Source organism: Myotis brandtii, unplaced genomic scaffold (genome assembly GCF_000412655.1).
Source record: "Myotis brandtii unplaced genomic scaffold, ASM41265v1 scaffold523, whole genome shotgun sequence".
Lineage (NCBI taxonomy): Eukaryota > Metazoa > Chordata > Mammalia > Chiroptera > Vespertilionidae > Myotis > Myotis brandtii.
In genome coordinates, this window is record NW_005369902.1 from 964,850 (window position 1) to 972,539 (window position 7,690).

General features: G+C 46.9%; 1 protein-coding gene across 3 annotated transcripts; it reads right to left on the reverse strand.

The window, feature by feature from the left end:
- Nucleotides 1-987: 987 nt before the first annotated feature.
- On the reverse strand, nucleotides 988-7,684 carry COPRS (coordinator of PRMT5, differentiation stimulator). 3 transcript variants are annotated; one of them, XM_014548874.1, is made up of 5 exons: nucleotides 7,623-7,684; nucleotides 4,731-4,797; nucleotides 2,708-2,758; nucleotides 2,400-2,621; nucleotides 988-1,417 (listed from the first exon to the last, which is right to left on the reverse strand). In XM_014548874.1, the coding sequence occupies exons 1-5, from the start codon at nucleotides 7,671-7,673 to the stop codon at nucleotides 1,248-1,250; spliced, it is 561 nt and encodes a 186-aa protein (XP_014404360.1). In that variant the 5' UTR covers nucleotides 7,674-7,684; the 3' UTR covers nucleotides 988-1,247. The 3 variants fall into 3 exon arrangements, with proteins under 3 accessions (XP_014404360.1, XP_005877667.1, XP_014404361.1); XM_005877605.2 differs by lacking the exon at nucleotides 2,708-2,758; XM_014548875.1 differs by lacking the exons at nucleotides 4,731-4,797; nucleotides 7,623-7,684 and adding an exon at nucleotides 2,920-4,171.
- Nucleotides 7,685-7,690: the final 6 nt, after the last annotated feature.

Here is a 7,690-nt window from a genome sequence, read left to right on the forward strand (position 1 = left end):
GTCACCTTGTCGCGCCAGACATCCTCCTATTCACACCCGTCTCGCCAGCTCGGCACTGGGAGAAGAGCAGAGTAGGGACAGGGTCTGCGATGGTCCCTTCAGCAAGGCCAGTGGGAGGAACGTTTCGTCTCCCTGGGACAGCCTTGGCCATGAGGCCCCTCAGTCAAAACCACTGCCTTTCCTCATAAGGTCCTGCTCTGTTCGCACTTTGTGGCGCCTCTGAAAAAAATAGGTGAAATGTTGAGTGTTCATTTGACTGCTGTGGAGTTGACTCAGACTTCAGATCTGAAACTTTTTCTTGATTCAGCTTCAGTAGGAAGGCAGGGAGGTGAGAAGCAATCCCTCAGCCTGCCAGAAAGGCAAAGGTGACGTAGTCCCATGCATCGCGGACCGGCCACGGCATGGCCCAGGCCTCGCCTCTGGGGCTCTCACACACACAGGGCCAACCCAGAGAACAGGCTTCCCGTCACCTGTGGGGTTAGGTCCCAGCTCCGCTGGTTCCTGCTTGTGTGATAATGACGAGGTCAACATTTTGAGTCTTATTTTCTTCATCTCTAAAAGGAAGTGAATTTTTTTTTTAAATAGTGACTTCGTTTAGTAATTGTAAGCAATGAACATGACATGGAAAACAATTTTAAAATCCTTTAGGCCAATTGAGGGTTATACAAGTGCTGGTTTAATTTGCCATTTAATTTTCCAGCCTACAGAAAGTCCTTGTTGACTAAGTAAATGGTCAATTTTCCATCAGCAGGAAAAGAAATCAGCCACAAAGTCACCAATGTTTCTTGGATTCCAATCCCTGGCCAATGTGCCAGATCTACAGAAGCAAACCTGAAAGAGTATTTTCTTTCACAGAGTAGTTTTAAGGCTCCAAGTACTCCCATCCTTAAATGTAAGTCAGGGGTTTTACATGAAGAAATAAGGCTTTTCTCAGAAGTATCTAATTAAATGGGGGGTTGCGAGGGGCGAAAAGTAGACAAAAGCACCTTGATTTTTTTTTCTACCTTTATTTATAAAGAACACAACTCCTCCTCCTAACGCAGAAACAAACACACATCAAAAGAGGTAACACACTCATGAAAAACAACAACAGAACGAGGGGGCAGTGGGACCTTATTTAACACCAGTCTGTGTGCCTGGCTCAGGAATCACTGGGAATGTCTCCTCAGATATGACATCTCACCTCAAAGAAAAGAAGAAAGACCTTAATCTTGAAGACCCATGTACCTGGCAGGCAAAAAGCTGCCTCAGTCTTCAGCATCATCGAACTGTCCAGTTTCAAAGACCATCTTGGAATAATGGGGTATCAGTGGAGGTGGATGATGCCAACTGGGGTCATAGATCATGTCTCCTTGCGGGGCACAGCACACCCAAGGTTTGACCTCTTGAGAAATGCAGCCCTGGATGTCATCAGCATCTGCAGGCAGTTTTAAAAGACAGATTAAAGCAGTGGTTCCCAACCGTTTTTGGCCATGCCCCACCTAAGCATCTCTTAAAATCCTGATGCCCCCCTCCCCAGGACATATAATTCTTATTATTCAAAAAGTGAACGCCTATTCACGTGGAGGAAGCCTAAAAGGCCATTAACTTGGTCTAAAAAGGCTTCCCAAGAACATGGCATCCATGAAAGAGAAAAATAAAAGAACAAAAGGACAGTTGAAGTCCTGAGGAAGAAATCACTAAGTTGTTAAAAAAAATAATAATAATATGAAGTGATATGAAAAAAAGCAAATATAGTTTCAAAAAACTGAAATGCATAAATGTCAAAATATATATTTCTATACTGTATAGGAGGCCCCCTATAACCATAAGAAATGCAAAAAAATTCACATTAGTAACTCATTCTCGAATTGCCCCCCCTTAAAAATCAAATTGCCCCCCTGTGGGGCATGTGCCCCACTTTGGGAACCACTGGATTAAAGGAAGAAGGGAAGGAAAAAACGAATAGCCAAAAAATGTCTAGGAGAACCATACTTGCACTCAGTTTAAACACACACACAGAGTCCTCCCTTCCTGAGGAATTGCAAGCATGTTCTTTCTGAGGCAACCCATGGTTGTGCTGTACAGCTAAGAGTTCTTGACAGTGCAGAGGAAGCAAATGGATAATAAGGCACTTCTGTCTGCAGCTGCTCAGTTCATACTAGGATATTTGGAGAGAGTAACATTGTTTCAATGTTAAAGGTAAATGACCATTATGGAATCAAATGTAAAATTTGCATGTTTTTTTTTTTTTTTCCCAATATGAAAAAGAAGCTGTCACAGAAACTGCAGATCTGTAACAGGTTATCAGGCTAAGCTCGCCAATGTGAGTCCCTCTTCCAAACTCTGCCTGCCTTTCAGGGTAATCTGGTAGGAGGGTCTCGAACCCTGGCCTAGGACCCCAGACACTCCACACCTACCATACGGATTCCCTTGATCCGCTTTCAACTCCAAGTCCCAGTCCTCATTAAAAAGATCAGCAGCCTGTTCCCTAGGCAGACGGCTGGACACCCCTTCTGGCAGCTCCCAGGTATTCAGTTCCCCATCAGAATCTTCATCCTCCATAGCAAAGCCTTCCTCTTCAGAATGGGTGCCCTCATCACCAGCAGGACCACCATTAGGGATGCTCTGTGCTCCACTGGCTAAGAAATCAACAAAAGGAAGGTCTTAAAACAACCGGCAAACCAGAGCGCCTACTCGTGTGCTTGGAAATTTTTGGCAGACTTACTAAGAAGGCAGCAGTAAAACAAGTGTACAGAGTTCTTTAGCCACCTGAGCACTTAAAAAAAAAAAAGAAAGAAAATGTTCTACTGACATTTTTAGAAGTAGGGCTGATCAATTATTTACAATAGGATGTTTTGCCTTAAACCAGGCCATTAATTGCCTGGTCTGGCAATTCACACAGGGAATCGGGCACAATTTACATTGTAGGTAACTTACATGTCATTAAAACAAATGATCAACTTTCACAATACAGGTGCGAATTGAGTTTTTGCTCTTCTATTCCTCTTCCCTTCATCCTCAAAGAGCATGTGAGAGGTGAGCACAGGACAAGGGGGATGAGAATAAAGGCTGACAGCAGGGCAGAACCCATCTAGTCACAATGGACCGCCACCACGTCTCCTCCCCCCAACATTGAGAGGGCTGGAAGGTACATTTTCAAAAGGTCTCAACATAATGGAGGGACGTTTGGGAAGGATAATGAACCTCCAAGCATATAAGGCTATGGTGATGCCAGGTCAGAGCTAGCAAATGAATCAGCCGATTAACACTGCACAATAATGACAGCTATAAGCAATAAAGTCATACTTCAGGTTATGGGCTCTGAAGGTAAACTGCCTGAGTCCAAATCCCAGTTCTGCCAATTACTAAATGTGTTACTGAGCTGAAATGTACTCAACTGATTCCTACAATAGCTTAAATATAGAATTAACATACAACCCACTCCTAAATGTATACCCAAAAGAATTAAAAACAGGTGTTCAAACAAAACTTGTACAAAAATGTTCACAGCAGGACTACTCACAATCACCAAGAGGTGGAAACCACCCAAATGCCTATCAACTGATGAATGGGTAAGCAAAATTAGGTTTAAACGAATGAGGGGATTTATTCAGCCATCAAAAGGAATGAAGTATAGGCATACTTCATTTTATGGCATTTTGCTTTATTGCACTTCACAGATGTGGTGTGTTTTTTAATAAATTGAAGGCAAAACCCTCTATCAGCACAAAGATTACAACTAGCTTTATTGCAATAGTAGCTTTATTGCCATGGTCTGAAACTAAACCCATAACGTCTCCGAGGTATGCCTGTACAAGGTATACAGGCTACGTGAATTAATCTTGAAAATATTATGCTGAAAGAAGCCAGATAGAAAAGGCCACAGAGCGGATGATTCATTTGCATGCAACTCACATTTGCCTGTTGAGCAGAGGTCAATCCATAGAGACAGAAAGCAGATTAGTGGTCGCCAAGGGCACAAGGAAGGGGAGGCTGGGGAGTGACTCCTTACTGGGTACAACATTTCCTTTTGGGGTGATGAAAATGTTCTGGAACTAAATAGCGGTGGTGGTTACATAACACTGTGACGGTGCCGAATGCCACTGAGCTGCATGCTTCAAATTTGTTAAATAGTAAATTTTATGTTGTGTCTTTTACCAGAAACAATTTTTTTTTATTTTTACTCTGTGCCTCAGTTTCCTCACCTGCAAAATGGAGATATGATTGCTGTGAGAGTTTTTAAAAACAAAAAAAGGAGCTCAGCCTGCATGGCTCAGTGGTTGAGCGTTGACCTACGAACCAGGAGGTCAAGGTTCGATTCCTGGTCAGAGGACGTACCCGGATTGCGGGCTTGATCCCAAATGGGGGGGGCGCGCAGGAGGCAGCCATCCATGATTCTCCCTCATCATTGATGTTTCTATCTTTCTCCCTCTCCCTTCATCTCTGAAATCAGTAAAAATATATTGAAAGTGGAAACAATTTTACCTCCAAAGCCCATATTCTCCCTGCTTCCCTAAACTGTCTTTCTCAGTAGAAGGGACGGGTTTGGACACAAGTTCAGGACTTCCCTTAAGAAAGCTCCAGTGGGGCTTCCAAACGGGGCGCTATGGAAACACCCGCAGAAAACAGGCGACATGGCAGCCAAGAGGAGGACCGGCTGGAAGGAGAAGGTACACAAGACAGAGCGACTGTCCTGTCGCTCCCCCAGTCTCTCCCAACATTCACCCCAGTCTCTGCCGTCTACTTGCCTAGTCGATCCGTGGCTTTCTCAGTCTCTCTCTCCTGACCTGAGTGGTCATGCGGGGCAAAGCCAGCCTGCCGGAAGAAGAAACAGTTACTCAGGACTTGGACACCTGGGGCATCCCGTTTTCAGCTTTCTCTCAGCTGAAAACCCCCCCATCCCTCCTCCCCTTTGTGTGGGGGGCTGAGACTCTGCAACCCACACTTCTGCTCTGCCTGGTTAGACTCAGCAAGGATGGAGGGGGAAGAGCTTTGCTCCTCCTTACTCCCGAGGCATCATTCCATCGACACTTCACCCTGGAAGCAGGAGCAACCTTCCTATAGCAGCCTAGGAACCCAGCTTACAGCTTGCCAACACTCGCAAAGCCAGCCTCATCACCCTGCCCTACCTACAGAGGTCTGACTCCCAGGCCCTCAGGACTCTCCAAGCTCAGAGACACCCGCCCTAACTGGGGCCACGCCCCCTCCTCTGAGGCTGGAATTCCAGCTCTGCAAAGCCTCACCTCTGAGCTTGTAAATTTTAACCATTCCAACCTGATCCCTTTGTTCCCTCAGCCAGAGGGCTGGTAGCTGTGTCCTGCAGCTGCCACCACCATGTTCATTTTTAACTTTTCGGTTACTTAACAACTTCTTATCTAGTTAACTCTACATATGTTGATTTCAGAGAGAGAGGGAGAGATAGATAGAAACATCAATGATGAGAGAGAATCATTGATCAGCTGCCTCATAGACACCCCCTACTGGGGACTGAGCCCGCAACCCAGGCAAGTGCCCTGACCGGGAATTGAAACGTGACCTCCTGGTTCATAGGTCAACACTCAACTACTGAGTCACACAGGCCGGGCAGCTAACAACTTTTTCTATCAAATTCTGTCTCCTGACTGATACACGGGTGCAAGAGAGATTTTGCTCCTCAGCAATGCTGAGGGAAATCTCTCCCCACAGCCAACCACATGCCTCTCTGCTCTCAACACTCAAAAGTTTCTGAAGTCTTGCCCTGGCCAGATGGCTGTTGATTGGAGCATCGTTGCATACATCAAAAGGCTGAGGGTTGGCCCGGCTGGTGTGGCTCAGTGGTTGGGCTTCAACTTATAAACCAGGAGGTCACAGTTCGATTCCTGGCCAGGGCACATGCCCGGTGTGCAGGCTTGATCCCCAGTAGAGGGTGCACAGTAGGAAGGAGATCATGATTCTCTCTCATCACTGAAGTTACTATCCCTCTCGCCCTCTCCCTTCCTCTCTCTGAAATCAATAAAAAAACATTTTAAACAAGGTTGTAGGTTTGATTCCCAGCAGGGCACATACCTAGGTTGTAGGTTCAGTCCCAGTTTGGGGCGTACCAGAGGCAATGGATCGATGTTTCTCTCTCACATCAACATTTCTTCTTTCTCCCCCCCTCCCCCACCTTCCTCTCTCTCTAAAATCAATAAAAACATATCCTCGGCTGAGGATTTTTAAAAAGTTCCTAAAGTCCTACCACCTCTAAAACCTCTTTCTCACTGGAACAAGAAACGTGAAGCCTGCTGAAGACCTCATTTCAATCCCAGTTCTGCCATTCGTTCAGTGTGAACACTCTGCCTGGGTTTCCTTCTCTGGAAACTGAGGGTGATGGTCTGACCCTGCCGGGGACTTATAATGACCTAACATTTATGAAAATACCTCGCATGTAGCAGGAATGTAACATCTGTTGACTCTAAGCCCAACCTTCTTTGCCCCTACATCTACACTGCCCTTGGCACCTGCCCCAGGTAGCTCACGATCTAGTCACACCTGGATTTAAAGCATCAATTCCACCTCCTGTGGTCAGTGACAACCCTTGGTCACCAGTGTGGGCCAGCTGGTGGGACCTCTCACTTTGACCACCGCCATGACTCCATAGCTGCCTCCCCATTCATCCACCCTGCCCACCGTATGCTATTAATCACTCCTCTCCTCAAAAATCTTCAACTCGCCCTAGCCAGTTTGGCTCACTGAATAGAGCATCGGCCTTCGGACTGAAGGGTCCTGGTCTCGATTCCAGTCAAGGGCACGCTCCTCAGTTGCAGGCTCCTCCCTTGTCTGGACCCTGGTCAGGGCTTATGCAGGAGGCAACCAATCGATGTGTCTCTCTCACATCGATATTTCTGTCCTTCCCTCTCTCTTCCACTCTCTAAAAATCAATGGAAATAATCAATGGGTGAGAATTTAAAAAACAATCTTCAACTCCATCGGGGAAGCATAACATTACCCATGGCATTCACAACTCCCCCTCAGCCCCTCAACCTGTTGAGCACAGTTCCCTCCCAGCTCTTCGACCCAGGCTCACAGGGATCTGCCCTGCATTTCCGCACGTCCACACCTCTGCAGGCAGCGCCGCCCCTCACCTTGCAGAGGAAGCGCACAGCCCTTGCTGCTATGCCCTGACAAATTAATCTCATCCCACCTGCACTCCAAAGTAATTTTCTTTGTAAGTCTTATCACTACATTTTTCTTACTTTGGTTACATACTATCTTTCATGCTTAAACACGCCATGCCGTTCCTCCAACCAATTAATAAATGTGTCTATGGTGTCGGGCACCATGCTAGACGCCAGGCTTAACAGCAGTTCACAGGAGGTTTCTATCCTCCAGGAGGTCGCCATCTCGCAGAGGTTACTGACTGCAAACAAGGGCAGGTTGTGGCTGTAATAACGGCCTTGGATAAACCAGGAGCTGTCGGGCGCGCCAATGGAAACAAGTTTCTGGAAACCCTGCGTCAAAACAAGCCTTTGCTTTTCGTTGAATAGGAGAGGAGAGAGCGCATGAGACATCACCTGGTGCTCTGTCAGCGGAGCATCCCCACCAGTGGACGCAGGTCCTTCGGGAAAAGTCTCTTCCCCTCGCCACCCTCACCTGGCCCCGTGCAGGCCCCGCACCCTCACCTGGCCCGTGCAGGCCCTCCTCGGCCGCCCCCAGCTCTCGGCCATCAGCATCACCTCCCAGGTAGCGA

Excerpts from the sequence above, each read along its gene's own strand:
- COPRS (XM_014548874.1), bottom strand. The coding sequence starts at position 7,673 with ATGCTGATGGCCGAGAGCTGGGGGCGGCCGAGGAGGGCCTGCACGGGC. Across the intron at positions 2,759-4,730 it reads GAAAGCCACGGATCGACTAG|TGCTCAGGTGGCTAAAGAAC; the intron begins GCAAGTAGACGG and ends TTTTTTTTTAAG. Across the intron at positions 2,622-2,707 it reads GTTTTACTGCTGCCTTCTTA|CCAGTGGAGCACAGAGCATC; the intron begins GTAAGTCTGCCA and ends TTGATTTCTTAG.